The 25,190-nt window shown below is 45.9% G+C and overlaps 1 protein-coding gene across 2 annotated transcripts in view; it reads right to left on the reverse strand.

The window, feature by feature from the left end:
• Positions 1-4,460: 4,460 nt before the first annotated feature.
• The window catches only part of LOC143777112 (zinc finger CCCH-type antiviral protein 1-like), a 111,256-nt gene continuing 90,526 nt past the window's right edge, over positions 4,461-25,190 (reverse strand). For both annotated transcript variants that reach the window (XM_077267145.1, XM_077267144.1), the window contains exons 2-14: positions 23,455-23,590; positions 20,638-20,989; positions 19,131-19,433; positions 18,214-19,044; positions 17,709-17,771; positions 15,853-15,976; positions 15,165-15,327; positions 14,839-14,959; positions 14,566-14,662; positions 14,348-14,459; positions 14,137-14,267; positions 11,787-11,938; positions 4,461-6,781 (exon numbers count right to left, since the gene is read on the reverse strand). In XM_077267145.1, coding sequence (XP_077123260.1) covers positions 6,492-6,781; positions 11,787-11,938; positions 14,137-14,267; positions 14,348-14,459; positions 14,566-14,662; positions 14,839-14,959; positions 15,165-15,327; positions 15,853-15,976; positions 17,709-17,771; positions 18,214-19,044; positions 19,131-19,433; positions 20,638-20,989; positions 23,455-23,590 — 2,875 coding nt within the window. In that variant the 3' untranslated portion in view covers positions 4,461-6,491. The remainder of the gene's footprint in view (positions 6,782-11,786; positions 11,939-14,136; positions 14,268-14,347; positions 14,460-14,565; positions 14,663-14,838; positions 14,960-15,164; positions 15,328-15,852; positions 15,977-17,708; positions 17,772-18,213; positions 19,045-19,130; positions 19,434-20,637; positions 20,990-23,454; positions 23,591-25,190) is intronic.

Genomic DNA, 25,190 nt, shown 5'->3' on the forward strand with positions numbered 1-25,190 from the left:
GATCAGAGAATAGATGGGGGATCAGAGAATAGATGGGGGATCAGAGAATAGATGGGGGGTCAGAGAATAGATGGGGGGATCAGAGAATAGATGGGGGGATCAGAGAATAGATGGGGGGATTAGAGAATAGATGGGAGATCAGAGAATAGATGGGGGATCAGAGAATAGATGGAGGGATCAGAGAATAGATGGGGGATCAGACAATAGATGGGTGGGATCAGAGAATAGATGGAGGGATCAGACAATATATGGGTGGGATCAGAGAATAGATGGAGGGATCAGAGAATAGATGGGGATCAGAGAATAGATGGTGAGATCAGAGAATAGATGGGGGATCAGAGAATAGATGGGGGATCAGAGAATAGATGGGGATCAGAGAATAGATGGGGGGTCAGAGAATAGATGGGGGATCTGAGAATAGATAGGGGGATCAGAGAATAGATGGGTGGGATCAGAGAATAGATGGGGGATCAGAGAATAGATGGTGAGATCAGAGATTAGAAGGGGGATCAGAGAATAGATGGGGGATCAGAGAATAGATGGGGGGTCAGAGAATAAATGGGGGATCCGAGAATAGATGGGGGGATCAGAGAATAGATGGGGGATCAGAGAATAGATGGGGATCAGAGAATAGATGGGTGGGATCAGAGAATAGATGGGTGGGATCAGAGAATAGATGGGGGATCAGAGAATAGATGGTGAGATCAGAGATTAGAAGGGGGATCCGAGAATAGATGGGGGATCAGAGAATAGATGGGTATTATTATTATTATTTATCATTTTAGCACCATTTATTCCATGGCGCTTTACTTGTGAGGAAGGGTTTACATAACAAAAAACAAGTACAATAATCTTAAACAATACAAGTACAAGTCACAACTGGTACAGGAGGAGAGAGGACCCTGCCCACGAGGGCTAACAATCTACAAGGGATGGGTGAGGATACAGTAGGTGAGGATAGAGCTGGTCATGCAGCGGTTTGGTCGATCGGTGGTTACTGCAGGTTGTAGGCTTGTCGGAAGAGGTCGGTCTTCAGGTTCTTTTTGAAGGTTTCAATGGTAGGTGAGAGTCTGATATGTTGCGGTAGAGAGTTCCAGAGTAGGGGTGATACGCGAGAGAAATCTTGTATACGATTGTGGGAAGAGGAGATAAGAGGGGAGTAGAGAAGGAGATCTTGTGAGGATCAGAGGTTGCGTGCAGGTAAGTACCGGGAAATGAGGTCACAGATGTATGGAGGAGACAGGTTGTGGATGGCTTTGTATGTCTTTCAGGACTCTGAACATTTTTATTTTCTTTTATGCATTACTGCCCTTTTCCAAGATGGCGTCTTTGGTCTCATGTGCACTGTGTCTTCCTGCTATAAAACTCCACCCCAGCCTTCAGTCTGTGCTAGAGTATTCTGCCTTGCATCCAGCTCCTGACCTCTGATTACTCCCTGGCTATACACCTGCTCCTGTGAACCTGTGTGGTTATCCTGCTACTCTGCTCTGAGTTCCTGCTGCATACACAAGTTTCCAGTAATCCTCCTTAATCTGCTGCTCGTGTTTACTTCATCTGCATTTCCTGGACATGTAAGCTGTTGCTGCTCTGCAAGAACCTGAGACTATTAACCAGGCCTTCCTGGTTGAGCTAAAGATATGATTTGAACTGCCTTATAAGCTTATCTATCTGTGTTTGGACTAAGACAAGAATTTATTCATGTCAAGTTTCCTCAAGAATAACTGTGCTTCATAGACTTTCTGCTTGATTGCATATTCCTCTGAAGTTCCCTATAGACTGTTAAGCTGCGTTTATTATTTGCACCAAGTGTTGTGGACTTGAATTTCTCTCTGCACCTGTTTGAATCACCGTGTGATAATATAGACTTTACCACTTGTAAAACTGTGTCCTGTAGTTGTCTTGTTCCACGCAAAGAGTGCGTTATGAGTTATGCGTTATTAAGACTGAGTTATTCCCTATAATTATTACAATGTCATGGTAGGGTTTTGTACTGGAGTCTTTGGTTAATGGGGAGCCAGTGCAGGGATTGACAGAGGGGAGAGGCCGGGGAATAGCGGGGGGACAGGTGGATTAGTCGGGCAGCAGAGTTTAGAATAGATTGGAGGGGTGCGAGAGTGTTAGAGGGGAGGTCACAGAGCAGGAGGTTGCAGTAGTTAAGGCAGGAGATGATGAGGGTATGCACTAGGGTTTTTGCAGATTCTTGGTTGAGGAATGTGCTGATTCAGGAAATATGTTTGAGTTGAAGTCGGCAGGAAGTAGAAAGAGCTTGGATATGTGGTTTGAAGGAGAGGTCAGTGTCAAGGATTACCCCGAGGCAGCGAGCTTGTGGTACTGGGGAGAGTGGGCAGCCGTTTACTGTAATGGATAGGTCCGTTGGGGGGGTCACGTGAGATGGGGGAAGGACGATGAATTCTGTTTTGTCCATGTTAATTTTTAGAAATCTGGTGGAGAAGGATGAAATAGCGGACAGACATTGAGGGATTCTGGTTAGTAGGGAAGTGATATCTGGTCCAGAGATGTAGATCTGTGTGTCATCAGCATAGAGGTGATACTGGAAGCCATGAGATTCTATGAGTTGTCCCAGGACAAAGGTGTAGATGGAGAAGAGCAGGGGCCCTAGGACTGAACCTTGCGGGACTCCGACAGATAGGAGGCGAGGTGAGGAGGTGGTGTGACAGAGTAGTGTCGCTTGATTTTGGCAGTCAGTAGGTCATTGGTGACTTTAGTTAGGGCAGGTATCAGAGAATAGATGGGGGGATTAGAGAATAGATAAGTGGGGGATCAGATAATATATGATCAAAGAATAGATGGGGCAGGATCAGAGAATGTATGGGGGATCAAATAATATATGAGGATCAGAGAATAGATGGGGGTTTGCAATCATTTATAATTGTGATGACACTGGCACAGGAGGAGGAAGATAGTGAGACATCATTGGAAGGAGGGAAGAGAGGAAACAATGGTGTCATACTGGACGACGGAACAGATGGAGAGGAAAACGGGAAGGAAGAAAGGATGGAGGAGAACAGGAAGGGATGGAAAGAAACAATTTGTTATACAGCGGGAAGAAAGAAGGGATGGGGAGAAGAGAAAGGGATGGGAAGAAACAAAGGTGTTATACAGAGAGGAGAAAGATGGGAGGGAAGAAATGACAAATGAGTGGGGGATGAGAAATGGGAGGAAACAAAGGTGTCATAATGGTGGGAAGAAGAGATGGGAAGGAAGAAGGAATGGAGAGAAAAGTGTTACACTGAGGGGAGAAAGATGGGAAGGAAGAAGAGAGGAGAAGAAAGGAGGTCTGGGGTGGCGGAGATTGGAAGGAAGGATGGGAGAAAACAAAGGTGTAATTAAGGAGTGGGAATAGAGATGGGAAAAAGAAGGGATGGGAAGAAGAGAAAGGGACTTGAAGAAACAAAGGTGTTATACTGGGGGGAAGATGGGAAGGAAAAGGAAGGTGACATCCAGTATGGAGGAATAGGTATGAAGAGGAATGGGGAGAAGGTAAGGTGACTCTTTGGGGGTAGGAATAGTTGGAAAGGAAGGTGAGGGAGGGGGAGATAGGAAGGAAGGAGAGAAGAGATAGTAATAAAGAAAAATCTTGGGAGGAAGATGGAGTTGTGAGGAGAGGGGATGAGAAGATAAGAGGTGACATCCTGGGAAATGGTGAGAGGAAAGGAAGGTAATAAGAAGGGAACAAAATCTAAGGGAAAGGAAGCAATGGGAATCGGAGGAAAAGAAAGGTGACATTCACACACGGGAATCTGTTGGGAAGGAAGGAGACGTCCTGGAGGAGGAAGGAAAAGAGAAGCGAGTGGGGAATGAAGGCTGAAGGGAACATGGCTTCCAGGACAGGGAGACTGAAAGCAAGCTGATATAGGAGGAGGTAAGGCCCCCCAGGGAGGAGGATCTGAGAATGAAGGGAGAAAAAAGGCAGGTGGCATCCTGGGGTAGGAAACAATGGCGGAATAGAAGCGATGGCGGAAAGGCCGGGACATCTGGAGGCTGAGAGCTATAAAGTGGTAATGGAAGTAAAGGAAGCCGACATCCACAGGACGAGGGAAAGAGGGTGATATTCTGGGGGAAAACGGAAAGCAGGAACTCAGGGGGTGAGAAAGTGGAGCTAGAAGCGTAGGCGCTATGTAAGAGTATCGGGGTGAGATGTAATGTCTGTACTGTCACCCGCAGATGTCAATGCACGGGCACGGCTCAATATATTATATATATACTGCAAATCAACCGGGGTGTCCCCAGTGATCAAACCCCAGAATCCCCTGATAGGTGCGTGCATGTATACAGGCTGATTAGGGGGGTATGGTGCTGTATATAGGGGTGAGGTCTCATGTGTGATCAGTGATGGGGCTGACAACCTCTCACACATGTACACAGCAGGTTGTCAGTAGTGTTGTATATAGTGGTGGGGGTCTCCTGTCTGACCACAATGACGACACTGTACAAGTAGCCCCCAGTAATCAGGGTGGACCCCCTTTATTTATCAGCTTATACAGAAATACAATGACTCAGCAATAATCTCTTTATAGAAGATCGTGGGCATAAAAGGGTTAACCTCAGCTGCAGGGTCTGTAAGAGCCATTAGCAGGTTCTCCATGGTGGTCACTCCCAGTCATGGGGGTACATGGTGAGGAGGGTCAGAGGTCGTCTCCCCTGTGGAGAATCCCTTTAAGATTTCTCTAGTTTCTCATTTGTTTAGAACCTTCAGTGAATTTTATTATTATTATTATTATTATTATTTATTATTATAGCTCCATTTATTCCATGGCGCTTTACATGTGAGGAGGGGTATACATAATAAAAACAAGTACAATAATCTTAGACAATACAAGTCACGACTGCTCCAGGAGGAGAGAGGACCCTGCCCGCGAGGGATCACAATCTACAAGAATTTTCATAATAATCCTCTGATTTATTGAACATATTCAGCGGTTTGCCCCCCGTCCTGTCTGGGATCGGGGGGCTATAATCACACGAGCCGGACCGGAGTCCAGACATACGAGAGCCGGACTGGAAATCCTCCAGAATACTGGAAGCACCAGAGCTGTGCAGGGTGAGCAGGGGCCGCCCGGTGCCCACAGGGCCCGACTACCCACTGACCACGACTACCCCCAGCTCATCCCAAAGAATGATGTCACCACGCCTGCATGATGACCTCACTAATCCTCACCCAGGGGCTCAGACGCCCCCAGGACGCCCTCGGGTGAACCCCGGGACTAAAGTATTCCCCTCACCCAGGAATCAGTTCAGGGTAAGGACATGATGCTCCTCCAAAGCCAGATCTCCACTAGGAAACCTTTATGTTAGAGGCGGCACACTCATACATCACTTTATGACTTATTCTCTAGTCACACATAGAGCTGCAGTCATCTTTCTGCAGATACCTAATTCCCACATTAATGTGTTTTCTTTGCTGCCCTCTTGTGGTCAGTGCTTGCGTAGCACGTTCTGATGTGATACATTTTGGGAGATGTGATGTTTTCACCAGGCACAAAAAACTATAATTCTCCCAAGATGCAAAGAAGCAAAGAAGCAAGTTTCCTACCTTATTGGTCAGGATCAAAATGTACCAACTTTTTATCATGATTCTACATGTTGTGTATTCATGTCCCATATGGAAACAATTGAATTGTTCTGATTTTTGTTACAATGGCAGATATTCTGGGGGACATTCCCTCCTTATATTGTAGTTGGTGTCTCCTTGTATTCAGATTGTCTCCTCCTTGTATGGGGTTGGATCCTCAGCGATCAGCGTTGTCCCCTCCTGGGGTTGGGCTTTGCTCCTGGTTGTGCGAGTATTGAGGGTCGCTCCTCCTTATATTAGGGTTGGTTCCTTCTTGTTTTTGGGTTGGCACTTCATTGTATTAAGGGTTGCTTCTCTTGTACAGTGGGGAAAAAAAGTATTTAGTCAGCGACCAATTGTGCAAGTTCTCCCACATAAAAGATGAGAGAGGCTTGTAATTGACATCATAGGTAGACCAAATGAGCGGAGGACAGAGGAGCCTCTTAAAGAAGAAGTTACAGGTCTGTGAGATCCAGAAATCTTCCATGTTTTTAGGTGACCAAATACTTATTTTCCACCATAATTTGCTAAATAAATCTTCCCAAATCAGACAAGGTGATTTTCTGGATTTGTTTTCTCATTGTGACTCTCATAGTTGTGGTCGACCTGTGATGTCAATTACAGGCCTCTCTCATCTTTATAAGTGGGAGAACTTGCACAATTGGTCGCTGACTACATACTTTTTTTCCCCACTGTAAGTCAGTTAATTTTTTTCTTAATAAGGGTTACCCCTCCTGCTCTTTATATTGCGGTCAATCCTTTTTGTTTTGAGGGGTTCATTTCTCTTTATATTGAGGTGGCTCCTTCTTGTTTTGAAAGTCACTCCTTATACTGAGGTTCATTTCTCTTTATATTGGGTTATTAAAGAAGATATTGGGGTCAACCTTCCTTGAATCAGGGTTCCCTCTCCGTTTGGTGCTCAGCCGACGATGCAGGATTTTTTCTGCTCTTCTTCATATTCCAGGAGATATTCCGGGTAGATCTGTTGCTTCTCAAACACCACAAAGATGGAGGGATCAGTGGTGTTGTCCACACAGGAGTCATAGTACTGCGAGCTGCTGCCAGGTCTCAATGGTGGCAGCTTCATTTGGGGGTTTCCCGTTACGTAGTCTCCCACCAGCACCCGAGCTACGAACATCGCCCGCGTCCCACTAGGCGTCGGTGTGGAGTAGTTATGGGAGTACGAGGCGTCTCGGGCAAAGTAGCTTCCTATGGAGAGAATGACGACAGGTTACAAGAAACTCCTGAGTGATGACGTCAGTAATATATCACACATGATGGAAAGCAGAGGCTGCCAGGACATGCTGGGAGTTATGGTTGAACAAGGCTGGAGAGCCACAGCCACTGGTGTAACCAGAGTCTGATGGGCCCTGGTGCAAAATGTATCCTTGGGTCCCACTTTCCACATGTTGGTAAGAAGTATGAACCCTTGTAGTGTTCTACATCCTACGAGGACAAAATTATCCCCCCTCCCCTCATTATGTAGCATGGTCCGTCATCCTGGAGCCATCCTGGTATATATAACCCCATCCTGGTATATATGCCCCCCATAAATGGCCAATCCTGATATATATGCCCCCTATACTTAGCCCATCCTGATGTATATGCCCTCCATGCTTGGCCCATCCTGATATATATGCTCACGATACTTGGCCAATCCTGATTTATATGCCCCCCATACTTGGCCCATCCTGATATATATGCTCACGATACTTGGCCAATCCTGATTTATATGCTCCCCATACTTGGCCCATCCTGATATATATGTCCCCCCATACTTGGCCCATCCTGATGTATATACTCCCTATACTTGGCCCATCCTGGAATATATGTCACCCATCCTGTCACATTTTTCCTCATTTTGTTATGTATGTTTCCCATCCTTTGACAGTGGCATGTGAAAGTTTGGGCACCCCTGGTCAAGAAAAAAGATGAAATGATCTAAAAGGCCTAAAGGTACAGATGACACATTGCCTTTGTAATTAACACACACAGAAAAATTGTCACTTTTTAAAATTAAAATTACAAAAAAGGAAAATGAGCAGATGGAAAAGTTTGTGCACACTTTCAGATTTGTGTACTCCGATAACTTTGACCAAGGTTTCATCCCTTAATTATCCTGTTAGGGTTATGACTTGTTCACTATCATCGTTAGGAAAGGCCAGGAGATGCTAAGTTCCCAGCTTTATAATAACCAAGCCTTCTCTAACCTTGTGCCAAAAAACAGCAGCCATGGGGTCTTCTAAGCAGCTGCCTAGCACCCTGAAAATAGGGGAGGCCCACAAAGCAGAAGAAGGCTATAAGAAGATAGCAAAGTGTTTACATATTGCCCTTTCCTCAGTTTGAAATGTAATTAAGAAATGGCCGTTACCAGGAACAGTGGAGGTCAAGATAAGGTCTGGAAGACCAAGCTAAATTTCAGTGAGAGCTGCTCGTAGGATTGCTAGAGAGGCAAATCAGAACCCCTGCTTGACTGCAGAAGACCTTCAGAAAGAGTTAGCAGACTCTGGAGTTGTGGTACATTGCTCTACTGTTCAGACACACCTGTACAAGTATGGCCTTCATGGAAGAGTCATCAGAAGAAAACCTCTCCTGCGTCAGAAGTCAGAAGTTTGCAAAATAAAATCTAAACAAGTCTGATGTATTTTGGAAACAAGTCCTGTGGATTGATAAGGATAAAATAGATCTCTGTGGCCACAATGATCAGAGGTATGTGTGAAGAAAAAGGGCACAGAATTTCAGGAAAGAACATCACGCCAACCATTAAGCATTTCGGTGGATCAATGACGCTTTGAGGTTGTGCTGCAGCCAATGATACAAGGAATATTTCATGGGTAGAGGGAAGAATGGATTCAATGAAATGTCAACAAATTCTTGATGCAAACATAGCACAATCTGTAAAAAGCTGAAGGTGAAAAGATAGAGGAAGAGGAAGAGGATGGCTTCTACAAATGGAGAATGATCCTAAACACACGTCACAATCCACAATACACGACCTGAAAAGGCGCAGGATGAAGGTTTTACAATGGTCCTCACAGTCCCCTGAGCTAACATCATTGAAAATCTGTGGTGAGACCTCAAAATAGCAGAGGAAGCAAGAACGGCCAGGAATCTCACAGAACTGGAGGAATTCTCAAAGGAAAAAAGGAGGAAAATCCCTCAGAGAAGAATAGGAAGACTCTTGTCTGGCTACAAAAGGCGTTTACATGCTGTGATACGTACAAAAGGGGTGGTACTAGATACTAACCATGCAGGGTGCACAAACTTTTGCATCTTCCTTATTGTAATTTTTAAAATGTAAAAGAATATATATATATATATATATATATATATATATATATATATATATATATATACTGTATATATTACATATTCATATAAAACTCAAAATCTGTAGTAGTCCGCTCTATAGAAATCCACAGTTCTCGCCCGATTTGGGTAAAATTAGGCACACCCCCTCTCCGCCCACAGGAGCAGAATACTGCGCATGTTAAATCTCGCTAGCGTCCCCCCGTCATGAGATTGGGGCCCCTGAAGTTAGGCCCTGTACATATATTGGAGAAATGTGAAGATGAAAGTAAAAGTGCTGAGGGGAAAACAACAGTTGTGACTGACAGGGACGGACTATAGGACGGCGCCAAAGATTCGCTGCTAAAGGGGCCGCACCACTGCACACAACACACAAACATTTCACAAACACCATACAAACATCACACAGACAGCACACAAACACCCCAACCCACAAGCACAACACCACACAAATGCCACAACACACCACACAAACACCACCTCACAAATACCACAACAAAATCCCATAAATACCACATGCACACCACACACAACACACACACACGCAAGGCAAACCCACTCAGATGGATGCACCCTACGCACACGGACGAACATTACTGACCAGCAATATTGATCAGGCGAACAATGCCTCACAGTAAGTTGTCATTATTGCTTACTATACAGGGAGCTCTCATCACTGAAGCTGCTGAGGTAAAGTGAAAGCTGAGGTCTGATTGGTTGCTATGGGCAACTAGAGAAGTCTGCCTGTGAGGCGGATTTCATTACTGAGATGTGAGCTCCTTCAGGTGACACTGAACATTTTACTTTAGCTACCGTAACCGACAATTTAATTTATTTTCTGCGAGCGAAGCCACTGGTATTCCACTAATATATATATATATATATATATATATATATATATATATATATATATATATATATACATATATATATATTGTCCTAAAATAAAAAGGGAATGTGTCATCTGTAACTTTGGCCCTCTTAAAGATCATTTAATCTTCAACTTGCTTAACTGTTCACAGTAACAGTAATTTTGATAAGTGGTGCTCAAATTTTTACACGCTACTGTATATATGTCCCCCATCCTGGTATATTTTTCCACATCTTTGTATATCCCACATCCTGTCTCCCATCCCAGACCCATCCTGGTGTTTATATTCCCCAACCAGGTATATATGTCTCTCACTCTAGTATAGATATGTCCCCCATCCTGGTATATATGTTTCTCGCCCTGGTATATGGGTACACGTCTCCCATCCAGGTATACATGTCTCCCATTCTGAGCCCATCCAGGTATACATGTCTCCCATTCTGGGCCCATCCAGGTATACATGTCTCCCATTCTGGGCCCATCCAGGTATACATATCTCCCATTCTGGGCCCATCCAGGTATACATGTCTCCCTTTCTGGGCCCATCCAGGTATGCATGTCTCCCATTCTGGGCCCATCCAGGTATACATGTCTCCCTTTCTGGGCCCATCCAGGTATACATGTCTCCTATTCTGGGCCCATCCAGGTATACATGTCTCCTATTCTGGCCCATCCAGGTATACATGTCTCCCATTCTGGCCCATCCAGGTATACATATCTCCCATTCTGGGCCCATCCAGGTATACATGTCTCTCATTCTGAGCCCATCCAGGTATACATGTCTCCCATTCTGGGCCCATCCAGGTATACATGTCTCTCATTCTGAGCCCATCCAGGTATACATGTCTCCCATTCTGGGCCCATCCAGGTATACATGTCTCCCATTCTGGGCCCATCCAGGTATACATGTCTCCTATTCTGGGCCCATCCAGGTATACATGTCTCCCATTCTGGGCCCATCCAGGTATGCATGTCTCCCATTCTGGGCCCATCCAGGTATGCATGTCTCCCATTCTGGGCCCATCCAGGTATACATGTCTCCTATTCTGGGCCCATCCAGGTATACATGTCTCTCATTCTGAGCCCATCCAGGTATACATGTCTCCAATTCTGAGCCCATCCAGGTATACATGTCTCCAATTCTGAGCCCATCCAGGTATACATGTCTCCCATTCTGAGCCCATCCAGGTATACATGTCTCCCATTCTGGGCCCATCCAGGTATACATGTCTCCCATTCTGGCCCATCCAGGTATACATGTCTCCCATTCTGGGCTCATCCAGGTATACATGTCTCCCATTCTGGGCCCATCCAGGTATACATGTCTCTCATTCTGAGCCCATCCAGGTATACATGTCTCCCATTCTGGGCCCATCCAGGTATACATGTCTCCCATTCTGGGCCCATCCAGGTATACATGTCTCCCATTCTGAGCCCATCCAGGTATACATGTCTCCCATTCTGGGCTCATCCAGGTATACATGTCTCCCATTCTGGGCCCATGCAGGTATACATGTCTCTCATTCTGAGCCCATCCTGGTATACATGTCTCCCATTCTGGGCCCATCCTGGTATATATGTCTTCTGTAGCTGGCCAGTGACTTCAGAGTGCAAGCAGCAGGCAGTGTATGACATTACTGCCATGAGACCCCAGTCATATGCACGCTGACGTCAGCTGCCGGCCTCTGTTTGGCCAGCAACTTGTACTGCAGCGCAGAGACCTGCATTTGCACTGAACGTGCGGCCCCGGCACCCCTCCCATGTGGGCCCTGTCATGGTTGTACCCTCTGCAACCGCAATCATTACACCCCTGACCACAGCTTGTACATTTCTGGTATTTGTCACAACTGCAAACATAATAAGTAACATGAAAAGTGTCCCCTGCACTGATACATCCCAATACTGTGTCCATATTCTTAAAGAGACCTGTCTCCATTTAGTTGGGGGTACCTATATGATGTGATCTGCCTTACGACCACTTTTAAGGCACTGTCTGTGGGAGAACAAACAGCTCTCCTTGTATCTGGACTCTACCTTGTCCATACACGGTGCCATGGGTGCCACAGATGCGCCAGTCAAAATTCTGATTGCAGATTGCATCGATGTGCGTTCTCTCCGTGCCATGAAACAACCGGATTTCCTTCACATCTCGTCCCCGATTGACTTTCTTCATCTGTTCCTTTTGCCTTAAGAACAAAAAAACAACATTACAAAACAGGCAACCACACCATAGTGAAGTATTAGAAAGAGCAGGTACATCCTCTATCTGTAAGGTCCTGCCACCCATAGTGAAGGGATGGGGCCACAGAGAGCGCAGACATCCTCTATCTGTAATGTCCTGCCACCCATAGTGAAAGAATGGGGCCATGGAGAGCAAGGACATCCTCTATCTGTAAGGTCCTGCCACCCATAGTGAAGGGATGGGGCCACAGAGATCAGGGACATCCTCTATCTGTAATGTCCTGCCACCCATAGTAAAAGAATGGGGCCATGGAGAGCAGGGACATCCTCTATCTGTAAGGTCCTGCCACCTATAGTGAAGGGATGGAGCCACGGAGAGCAGGGACATCCTCTATCTGTAAGGTCCTGCCACCCATAGTGAAGGAATGGGGCCATGGAGATCAGGGACATCCTCTATCTGTAAGGTCCTGCCACCCATAGTGAAGGGATGGGGCCACAGAGAGCAGGGACATCCTCTATCTGTAAGGCCCTCCACCCATAGTGAAGGAATGGGGCCATGGAGATCAGGGACATCCTCTATCTGTAAGGTCCTGCCACCCATAGTGAAGGGATGGGGCCATGGAGAGCAGGGGCATCCTCTATCTGTAAGGTCCTCCACCCATAGTGAAGGGATGGGGCCACAGAGAGCGCAGACATCCTCTATCTGTAAGGCCCTCCACCCATAGTGAAGGGATGGGGCCACTGAGAGCAGGGACATCCTCTATCTGTAAGGTCCTGCCACCCCTAGTGAAGGGATGGGGCCATGGAGAGCAGGGACATCCTCTATCTGTAAGGTCCTGCCACCCATAGTGAAGGGATGGGGCCACAGAGAGCGCAGACATCCTCTATCTGTAAGGCCCTGCCACCCATAGTGAAGGGATGGGGCCACAGAGAGCGCAGACATCCTCTATCTGTAAGGCCCTCTACCCATAGTGAAGGGATGGGGCCACTGAGAGCAGGGACATCCTCTATCTGTAAGGCCCTCCACCCATAGTGAAGGGATGGGGCCATGGAGAGCAGGGACATCCTCTATCTGTAAGGTCCTGCCACCCATAGTGAAGGGATGGGGCCATGGAGAGCAGGGACATCCTCTATCTGTAAGGTCCTGCCACCCCTAGTGAAGGGATGGGGCCATGGAGAGCAGGGACATCCTCTATCTGTAAGGTCCTGCCACCCATAGTGAAGGGATGGGCCATGGAGAGCAGGGACCTCCTCTATCTGTAAGGTCCTGCCACCCATAGTGAAGGGATGGGGCCACTGAGAGCAGGGACATCCTCTATCTGTAAGGTCCTGCCACCCCTAGTGAAGGGATGGGGCCATGGAGAGCAGGGACATCCTCTATCTGTAAGGTCCTGCCACCCATAGTGAAGGGATGGGGCCACAGAGAGCGCAGACATCCTCTATCTGTAAGGCCCTCTACCCATAGTGAAGGGATGGGGCCACTGAGAGCAGGGACATCCTCTATCTGTAAGGCCCTCCACCCATAGTGAAGGGATGGGGCCATGGAGAGCAGGGACATCCTCTATCTGTAAGGTCCTGCCACCCATAGTGAAGGGATGGGGCCACCGAGAGCAGGGACATCCTCTATCTGTAAGGTCCTGCCACCCATAGTGAAGGGATGGGGCCATGGAGAGCAGGGACATCCTCTATCTGTAAGGTCCTGCCACCCCTAGTGAAGGGATGGGGCCATGGAGAGCAGGGACATCCTCTATCTGTAAGGTCCTGCCACCCATAGTGAAGGGATGGGCCATGGAGAGCAGGGACATCCTTTATCTATAAGGTGTTGTTGCCACCCCTAGTGAAGGGATGGGGCCATGGATAGCAGAGACATCTTCTATCTGTAAGGTGACGGCTCCCATAGTGAAGGGATGGGGCCATGGAGAGCAGGGACATCCTCTATCTGTAAGGCCCTCCACCCATATTGAAGGGATGGGGCCACTGATAGCAGAGACATCCTCTATCTGTAAGGTCCTCCACCCATAGTGAAAGGATGGAGCCACCGAGAGCAGGGACATCCTCTATCTGTAAGCTTCTGCCACTGATAGTGAAGGTATGGGGTAACGGAGAGCTGAGGCTTCCTGGTTCAATGCTGGCTCATGCACTCATCCCTTCCTGGGGCCCATATTAACTCCCCTCCCGATGTGAGGGTGAAGAGCGGACGTACCACTGGAACACCTGCCACAGAGATGGGTTCTGGAGACGCCATATCTTCTTCACCTCATGCCTCCTGACCGTCTTGGAGAAGCTGCTGACGATTTCTACGAACTCGATGGATGTGTCTGAGACAAGAACTTTCTACAGAGGATAGAAGAAGATACGTGACCTCTCCTGTCCCTTGTCCTCCATTCACACTTCATAGGGGCTCCGCACATTACCTTACAGCCGACCTCCGGCATGGCCTCAGGGTCCCAGATCTTGGGGTAGACATCAGTGTTCATGGGGGACGTTCCTGATCTGAGGGGGGATTTAGCTGCTGCCGATCTTGTGCTGAAAGTACAAAGGATAAAAGAAAGTTTAATACTGAATTGCTGACAAAGCATCTAATGACACATCCAGGAACAACGAGGAAACCCTCTATCTGTGAGGCGTTTACCTTCCTCGCAGTAATTTCACATCGTCAAAGCTCAGAAATTTTGGTCTCCTGCGCACGTCTTTCTCCGTCTTATATATAATGTTCTTCTGCTTCATTTCTGAGACAGTAAAAAAAAGGTCATTCATCCTCCTGTATCACTGTCAGAGTCATCGACGCTTGGAGAAACCTCCAGCAGATGTGGTTGGATCCTCAGTCAGTGACTGTAATCTCAGGATACACGTGTGTCTATCCAGAGCCGCAAATTAGTACCGCTGCCATTTATCGCACCCGTACCTCGGAACTTGATCTCATAGATCTGGTTGCCGGCCATGAAAGGTATAACAGCGACTGGATCAGGGAGATACACGTTCTCCAGGTCTGACGACAATATGTTGGAGCTCATGTCTTTCTTATTCTAAAAGGAGGAAAATAATGTGAAAAATACAATTCCTTGAAGTTCTGCTCTCCAGCACTACCCCTGCCCCATCTGTCACATGTGTGACCGGGAGACCTCTTGGGCGTTTCCAGGATCCAGACCCTGGGTGCTATAACTCTCTCGGCCCATCCTACAGGTCCACCCCTGAGGATCACCCAATATTATGTGCCCAGTGCCTACTTACAGATTGGCCATATTGTATCCAGCTGCCATATTCATCCCTCCAGTACCACAGCCACTCAGTGGTCAGGACATATTCAGACGGCTTCACGACCGATGATACGGTGGAGAGACGACGAGCGCGGTGCCCGCCAGATCTCATGGTCAGAAAGTCAATCAGAGGAACCCTGTGGAGGAAAAGTGGGAAGAAGTCACCTGGTGATTCTACATTGAGAACGTGACCCACAGCAAGAAGATGACCAATGTCAGTGGCCATCATGTCTGGTCACTTATGTGGAGTTCGTTCCCCTTTAGTTGTCACATAGGCTACTTTCACATTTCCGTCGGGCACTCCCCGTCACAATGCGTCGTTTTGGTAAAAAAACGCATCCTGCAAATTTGCCCGCAAGATGCGTTTTTTTCCCATAGACTTGTATTGCCGACGGATTGCTACATATGGCCACACGTTGCGTCCGTCATGGACTAGTTGCGTCGGGTTTTGGCAGTCCATCGTCTGGGAAACTGTATCCAGTTTTTCCGTCTGCGCATGCCAGGCCAGAAATGTCTCTTTCCTGGCCGGGACTGCAGACGGAAATGTGAAAGGACACACTTCCGTCGGTACGTCGCGCTTTGTGACGGGTGACTACCGACGGAAATGTGAAAGTAGCCATACACACAATATAATCTGACACTCGGTTCTGGACGACCCGTACCTGTCAACCTTTGGGTCACAGTAACTTTTCTCAACCTCCTCCATGTTTTTAACGTCTTCCCAGTCGGTTCCTTTGTGAATCTGCCAGCGGTACGGCAGGTAATAATGCATGTCCGGGCAATCCTCTGGGAATACAGAAGAACCGAGCGTTACCTGCATATTAGACAATATCCAAACCTAATAGTGACAAACATAGGAAAAGTCCAGGGTTGCAGAGATGATCCCGCAAGACGTAATGAGTGAATGAACTACAATTTTTTGCCAATTCTATCAAAACTGAAAGTTATTTGTGTTCAGTCCTGTAAACAATGTGCACATAAGTGGCCTCCACACTACCGCTCAGTCCGTCGGATACCTCTCTGACACTTCTGCACTTTGTTACTGTGCACTGGGAGTACGGACACTGGCCGTGGATGGGGCAGCACCTTTTTCTCCCTGTGGCTGCCCTTCTGGTGACCTGACGTGATTTAGACGCTGCTTCCGCCATTGGATAGCTTGCTTGCAGGTGACGGGTTACCCATCCCTTCTATAACGGGTATTTCTACAGGTTTTCAAAGTGTCCGGATGCCGCTATAAATTATTCCTTGATACGTCCCATGATACTGGTGGCTGTATACTTTGGATCCCCACTAAAGTGCCATTCATCCATCTCTATATCTGCTCTCCTCAACACTGAGCCTACGACTCCAAGGATAAGCCATACGGTTATGCAAATCAAGGAACTCTTCGAATCAATCTCTAATTTTAGGGATGTGAGAGGGGCAAAAATATTATTCACATGAGACTTCAAAAATTGGATAAAGTCTTGTAGCGCTGCCTCTGGTCCTTCAGTGCACCAGTTATTGCCACTTTGCAAACCGAGAGAGGCAGGATCCTTGAACTCAAAGACCTTAGTTTATCACTCCTGAAGTTCGGAGTGCGCCCAGGCCGAGATGTCCAAACTGTTCAATGTTGCAAGTTGCAAGTCTCAAAGGGGAATGAAAGCCAGAAATCCACAGATGGATCGTCAGATTAGAAGAATTGCACGCAGTGATCCATCCTGTACCGCAAATGAAATTGGACATCACCAAGAAAAAGGAGTCAATCAGCGTCTACACAACTATAAGAAACACGACATCCACCTAATGGTGCTCCACTGAGCTTACATCACATCTTCCCAAGGTTATCAGGGTACAGAGCAAGAAAGCAATGGAGGATTGCATGCAGTGACATTCAGAGATTGGTCAGGAGACCATGTGTGTAATGCCATGAAGAGACCTTCACAAGAGAACATCACACTGGTCCTACTCCCAGATTATGGTGTAGTGAACCATAATGTCCTAGCCAATTCACTACTTTAATCCTTTAAATCAGGGACTTCATGTGATAAACTAGTGATGTGGAATATATTGGAGACATCAGACAGCAGATGTTGGAGTTTGCAGCATCATTCTTGTCTGATACAATTCTGCATTCATTTCTAGACTTCGTGATCTATACCGCTATATCCCAGTTTTTCCCTCTCACTGACTTATCAGATCACGTGAAATTCTGGTGAGAGCGGAGGGAGGTCGTCTGATCTCCCATAAATTACCATAAGAAGGTTGCGAGGGACAGAAACCTGGACTTGGCCATGAATAAGCCGTAACCTGCCAAGACACGTTAGCCAGTTCATAGGCTGCTGTATTTTTGACACCATCATGGAATAAAAGTTAACTCTTTTGAGATCATCTCCGCATTGTTGGGCTTTTTCTATATTTGCTACTGAAAAGTCTGTGGATGCAGACAGATGTCGTGAAGAGTCCGCAACACACCAACGGTGAATTGATCTTCTGTACATGTTCATATATTTAATAATGTCCACAAGGGGTCACTTACTTCCTAGACTACAATATTTCCAAAGTTTAGAGAGACAAATCTCCGGGACTTTGTTGGGATCCACTGAAATAAAATAAGAAAAACATCATAATGTTATAAACCAGATGATATCATGGGTATTTTATATCCTGGACACGCACATACCACTGATGTCCCGTCTAGAGAGTGGTAGACCCTAGCAGTAAAAACGAGTAGGTCGACTTTAAATATTTTAAAGACTTATCCATGTTCGACCAACTAAGTAAAATACTCATAAAATACTCAACAACACGGACCTAACTTCTAAATGTGACCTTCAGACTTTGAATGTGACAGAAGAAGCAACAGGTTGATATGGTTTCTTCACTTTTTATGTTAATTTAACCCATCAAAACAATGATTGAAGATGGTGCTAAGGAAACCAGTCATACCAGGGATCGATCACTATGTACCCAGATGGAGTTCATTTGAGCATTTTCGAAGATTAGCTACAACTAGATGAATCTTTCACCACTCATGTACTTACCCCTCTTTGGAGACATCTGAGGATCGGAAAATGTAGGTTCAGCAGTCACTAAATCTTCTGGAACACCTGCCCTCAATATCTGCTTATCATCAGGTACAGGCTGGTACTGGACACTGGACTGGACTGGTTTTACATGAAGAACAGGTAGACCTTCTGTAGGAGAGTTTACCAGTCTGGGATAAGATGGAGGTGGGGCAGTGGAAGGACCAGCTGTTGGGGTGGTTACTGATTTGATGGTAACAGCTGCTTGAGTGATGGAAGGGTTTCCATTTGAGGCTGTCACTAGTTTCTCCTGAGGAATAGATGGAACTTTGATATAAGAATCAACCGATTTTGGATAAGATATTGATGGAGAAATAGAAGCACTTTTTGTGGCGGAAGTTTCTGTTCTGATGGTGGTAACACCAAAGTGAGGGTTGTTCTGGTTGACAGTTGAAGTGGTTACTGGCTTCTCCAGAGGAGCAAATGAACCTTTCATAGGAGAATTAACTAAGCTGGGATGCGTCTCTGGGGAGGACCATGGTTTGGTGGTATCAACTGATTGAAAGATGGATGACTTTGTAATAGGAGCCATCATTGGTTTCTCTGGACGAACAGATGGACCTTCTATTGGAGAATCATCGATTTTGCTTGGTCTTGTTGGTGGCACTGGTGTAACATTGGGTGGTTTCACCAATGAGGGGGACACTGGCTTTTTAGAGTCCATAACTGATGGACCTTGTGTAGGAAAATTACTTGGTTTTGGTGGAGCATTAACTGAACCTGCTGGTGTAATGGCCGGCTGAGGGGCAGATGGGCTAGAACTTGGAGTAAAGAGTCCGACTGGGATTCCTGTGGATAAAATTATGGATTAATTATGAAATTCAAAACACTTTTTTCAGCAGTATATTCTTGGGGAGACCCCACAGGGGACGTACCTTGCTGAAAAAAAGATACTTGAGGTGAGGCTGGTGGTATGGTGGTTACAGTTGGTGTTGGGTGTTGCATTCCTGATGACATTGATGGCTGGAAAATGGGATAGGTTCTGGTTGGTGTGTGCAGAAATGAAGCCCCTCTGTCGTCGGACTGGGACGGGGATGAATTAAACCATTTTTTCTTTATAATATCTTGCTGAGTTTTTAGAAATTCATTCCATTCATCATCATTGTCTCCAAACCAAATAGGACTCTCCCCATTCTCAGATGTTGGCCGGCTCCTTGATCTCTCCCAGACATCGCACCCTGAAATACATTTCAAAATATTAAATACCGTATTTTCCGGCGTATAAGACGACTGGGCGTATAAGACGACCCCCCAACTTTACCAGTTAAAATATAAAATCTTCTTAAAAGTTGGGGGTCTTCTTATACACCCTATGTCGTCTTATAGGGCCGGTGAATATGTGCCTTTTGGGGGGGGGGGGGGGGAGTGATCCTGATGACGAGGGGGCGTCTCACAGGAAAGTGAGTATCCCCCATTACCTTATCGTAGCGGTGCAGCGTGGGGGTCTCAGTGCTGGGAGTGGCGGCGGCGGCTGCTGTGCTCTGGTGCGGCGGCTGCTGTGCTCTGGTGCGGCGGCTCCTCTTCTGTGTGGGGCCTCTGTGCTGTGCGGTGGCGGTGGCGGTGGCGGCGGCATATCTTTATCCAGTTGGGGCTCCTCCGGCATCTCCTTAGCCCTGGAGGCCCCGCCGCAACTCCATGAGTGCAATGCAGCGGCCATTTTCCCGGAGGCAGCTCAATAGGTGCGATGCGGTGGCCTCCGGGAAAATGGCCGCTGCTCAGATTCAGATCTCGTCCCGAAATCTCGGGACACGAGATCTGAATCTGAGCAGCGGCCATTTTCCCGGAGGCCACCACATTGCACCGATGGAGTTGCGGCGGGGCCTCCAGGGCTAAGGAGATGCCGGAGGAGCCCCAACTGGATAAAGATACGCCGCTGCCGCCGCCACCTCACAGCACAGAGGCCCCACACAGAAGAGGAGCCGCCGCACCAGAACACAGCAGCCGCCGCCGCTCCCAGCACTGACACCCCCACGCTGCACCGCTAGGATAAGGTAATGGGGATTACTCACTTTCCTGTGAGACGCCCCCTCGTCATCAGGATCACTCCCCCTCCCCACCCACCATATACACCGGCGTACAAGTCGATTCCCGGCGTATAAGACGACCCCCGACTTTTAAGAAGATTTTCGGGGGTTAAAAAGTCGTCTTATACGCCGGAAAATACGGTATATGTCAAGGCTGCTGACTGTATAAGATAGCCTAAAGAGCTGAGTCTTCCTCCATCGAGTGGCCCAGGGGAACGAGGAGTTTTCCAGCTCATTTTATTGAACAGTGGAGGTCCTACTCACAGAGCCCCCAGTGATCATCTATCCCAGGAAAAAAAACAAACTGAATCCATTAAAAACAGTCTATGAGACCTCCCACCTAAAATATGGATTGTACCTGCTCCTTCTTGTCGTCCTCGACTCTTGTTTCTCAGGAAGTCCTGGTAATCCCCTTTTTTTGTGGGCCTTCCTCTGCTTCTCTGGACTGCAGGGTTCCCATTCTCAACATCCTTCTTTTCCACTTTGTTCAGTGACTGGAGACGTTCATTGTGTTTTAACTCAGAAAGTATCTGAAAGTTTTTTAGAGAAACCTCAGGCATCTGACAGCGATTAGCAGCAGCGTCCAGGAGATTGTGAGAACGTTTACAGAAGCGTCGATTACATTCTCCTCGTGTGAAGAAATCACAAATGTGAAGACGGACACAATCCTGGCCGAGGTCACAAGAGTCACGCTGATACTTCCAACAGATCTGCAGAAAACAAAGTAAAAGTAAATATTATAGAAAGGGGGCAGTATTATAGTAGTTATATTCTTGTACATAGGGGGCAGTATTATAGTAGTTATATTCTTGTACATAGGGGCAGTATTATAGTAGTTATATTCTTGTACATAGGGGCAGTATTATAGTAGTTATATTCTTGTACATAGGGGCAGTATTATAGTAGTTATATTCTTGTACATAGGGGCAGTATTATAGTAGTTATATTGTTGTACATAGGGGGCGGAATTATAGTAGTTATATTGTTGTACATAGGGGGCAGTATTATAGTAGTTATATTCCTGTACATAGGGGCAGTATTATAGTAGTTATAGTCTTGTACATAGGAGGCAGTATTATAGTAGTTATATTCTTGTACATAGGGGCAGTATTATAGTAGTTATATTCTTGTACATAGGGGCAGTATTATAGTAGTTATATTGTTGTACATAGGGGGCGGAATTATAGTAGTTATATTGTTGTACATAGGGGGCAGTATTATAGTAGTTATATTCTTGTACATAGGGGCAGTATTATAGTAGTTATATTCTTGTACATAGGGGCAGTATTATAGTAGTTATATTCTTGTACATAGGGGCAGTATTATAGTAGTTATATTCTTGTACATAGGGAGCAGTATTATAGTAGTTATATTCTTGTACGTAGGGGCAGTATTATAGTAGTTATATTCTTGTACATAGGGGGCAGTATTATAGTAGTTATATTCTTGTACATAGGAGCAGTATTATAGTAGTTATATTCTTGTACATAGGAGCAGTATTATAGTAGTTATATTCTTGTACATAGGGGCAGTATTATAGTAGTTATATTCTTGTACATAGGAGCAGTATTATAGTAGTTATATTCTTGAACATAGGGAGCAGTATTATAGTAGTTATTATTCTTGTACATAGGGGCAGTATTATAGTAGTTATATTCTTGTACATAGGAGCAGTATTATAGTAGATATATTCTTGTACATAGGAGCAGTATTATAGTAGTTATATTCTTGTACATAGGGGACAGTATTATAGTAGTTATATTCTTGTACATAGGAGCAGTATTATAGTAGTTATATTCTTGTACATAGGAGCAGTATTATAGTAGTTATATTCTTGTACATAGGAGACAGTATTATAGTAGTTATATTCTTGTACATAGGAGCAGTATTATAGTAGTTATATTCCTGTACATAGGGGACAGTATTATAGTAGTTATATTCTTGTACATAGGAGCAATATTATAGTAGTTATATTCTTGTACATAGGAGCAGTATTATAGTAGTTATATTCTGTACATAGTGGCAGTATTATAGTAGTTATATTCTTGTACATAGGGAGCAGTATTATAGTAGTTATATTCTTGTACATAGGAGCAGTATTATAGTAGTTATATTCTTGTACATAGGAGCAGTATTATAGTAGTTATATTCTTGTACATAGGGGGCAGTATTATAGTAGTTATATTCTTGTACATAGGGGGCAGGGTCATAGTAGTTATATTCTTGTACATAGGAGGCAGTATTATAGTAATTATATTCTTGTACATAGGGAGCAGTATTATAGTAGTTATATTCTTGTACATAGGAGCAGTATTATAGTAGTTATATTCTTGTACATAGGAGCAGTATTATAGTAGTTATATTCTTGTACATAGGAGCAGTATTATAGTAGTTATATTCTTGTACATAGGAGCATTATTATAGTAGTTATATTCTTGTACATAGGGGCAGTATTATAGTAGTTATATTCTGTACATAGTGGCAGTATTATAGTAGTTATATTCTTGTACATAGGGAGCAGTATTATAGTAGTTATATTCTTGTACATAGGAGCAGTATTATAGTAGTTATATTCTTGTACATAGGAGGCAGTATTATAGTAGTTATATTCTTGTACAAAGGGGGCAGTATTATAGTAGTTATATTCTTGTACATGGTGGCTGTATTATAGTAGTTATATTCTTGTACAATGGGGGCAGTATTATAGAAGTTATATTCTTGTTTATAGGGGCAGTATTATAGTAGTTATATTCTTGTACATAGGGGCAGTATTATAGTAGTAATATTCTTGTACATAGGGCAGTATTATAGTAGTTATATTCCTGTACATAGGGGCAGTATTATAGTAGTTATATTCTTGTATATAGAGGCAGTATTATAGTAGTTATATTCTTGTTTATAGGGGCAGTATTATAGTAGTTATATTCTTGTTTATAGGGGCAGTATTACAGTAGTTATATTCTTGTACATAGGGGCAGAATTATAGTAGTTATATTCTTGTTCATGCTGGCAATTTTGAGCGTTAATTGTGGTGATAGATATGAATGAGATGGAAGAGTGGTATTTCTGTTGTTACACTGAAATGCGAGACTAAAGACAGTACATTTTTGTATTAGTTATTTGCGTTATGTTTTGCTCAGAAGTAACTTTATTATCTGTGCTGTGTTGCACTGACCTCCGGCAGAATCTGGCTGTCATTCTGGAGCAGGAGAACTTTTAATTCTTCTACATTCAGTCGACAAATTTCTTTGTTTTTCAAAATCGACCGGTTATGATCTGTTGTAATATCATGAGAAAACTTGCAGTGTTTTCTGAAACATAAAGAATGTGTGATACTGTCTGCTAAGATGTTATATAAATAATCCTTTTATATATCATATTTCAGAGCTCTCAGTGAGAACCCAAAATAATAAATATATATATATACGTATAATTATATTTATATAACCCACCTCCCGTCCTGTACATTACTCCCCGGTCACCACCTCCCGTCCTGTACATTACTCCCCGGTCACCACCTCCCGTCCTGTACATTACTCCCCGGTCACCACCTCCTGTCCTGTACATTACTCCCCGGTCACCACCTCCTGTCCTGTACATTACTCCCCGGTCACCACCTCCCGTCCTGTACATTACTCCCCAGTCACCACCTCCCGTCCTGTACATTACTACCCGGTCACCACCTCCTGTCCTGTACATTACTCCCCGGTCACCACCTCCTGTCCTGTACATTACTCCCCGGTCACCACCTCCTGTCCTGTACATTACTCCCCGGTCACCACCTCCTGTCCTGTACATTACTCCCCAGTCACCACCTCCTGTCCTGTACATTACTCCCCGGTCACCACCTCCTGTCCTGTACATTACTCCCCGGTCACCACCTCCTGTCCTGTACATTACTCCCCGGTCACCACCTCCTGTCCTGTACATTACTCCCCGGTCACCACCTCCTGTCCTGTACATTACTCCCCGGTCACCACCTCCTGTCCTGTACATTACTCCCCGATCACCACCTCCTGTCCTGTACATTACTCCCCGGTCACCACCTCCTGTCCTGTACATTACTCCCCGGTCACCACCTCCCGTCCTGTACATTACTCCCCGATCACCACCTCCCGTCCTGTACATTACTCCCCGGTCACCACCTCCTGTCCTGTACATTACTCCCCGGTCACCACCTCCGTTCCTGTACATTACTCCCCGATCACCACCTCCTGTCCTGTACATTACTCCCCGGTCACCACCTCCTGTCCTGTACCTTACTCCCCGGTCACCACCTCCTGTCCTGTACATTACTCCCCGGTCACCACCTCCTGTCCTGTACATTACTCCCCGGTCACCACCTCCCGTCCTGTACATTACTCCCCGATCACCACCTCCCGTCCTGTACATTACTCCCCGGTCACCACCTCCTGTCCTGTACATTACTCCCCGGTCACCACCTCCTGTCCTGTACATTACTCCCCGATCACCACCTCCTGTCCTGTACATTACTCCCGGTCACCACCTCCTGTCCTGTACATTACTCCCCGATCACCACCTCCTGTCCTGTACATTACTCCCCGATCACCACCTCCTGTCCTGTACATTACTCCCCGGTCACCACCTCCTGTCCTGTACATTACTCCCCGGTCACCACCTCCTGTCCTGTACATTACTCCCCGGTCACCACCTCCTGTCCTGTACATTACTCCCCGGTCACCACCTCCTGTCCTGTACATTACTCCCCGATCACCACCTCCCGTCCTGTACATTACTCCCCGGTCACCACCTCCTGTCCTGTACATTACTCCCCGGTCACCACCTCCTGTCCTGTACATTACTCCCCGGTCACCACCTCCTGTCCTGTACATTACTTCCCGGTCGCCACCTCCTATCCTGTACATTACTCCCCGGTCGCCACCTCCTGTC

This window comes from Ranitomeya variabilis, chromosome 5 (assembly GCF_051348905.1).
Source record: "Ranitomeya variabilis isolate aRanVar5 chromosome 5, aRanVar5.hap1, whole genome shotgun sequence".
Taxonomy (NCBI): Eukaryota; Metazoa; Chordata; class Amphibia; order Anura; family Dendrobatidae; genus Ranitomeya; species Ranitomeya variabilis.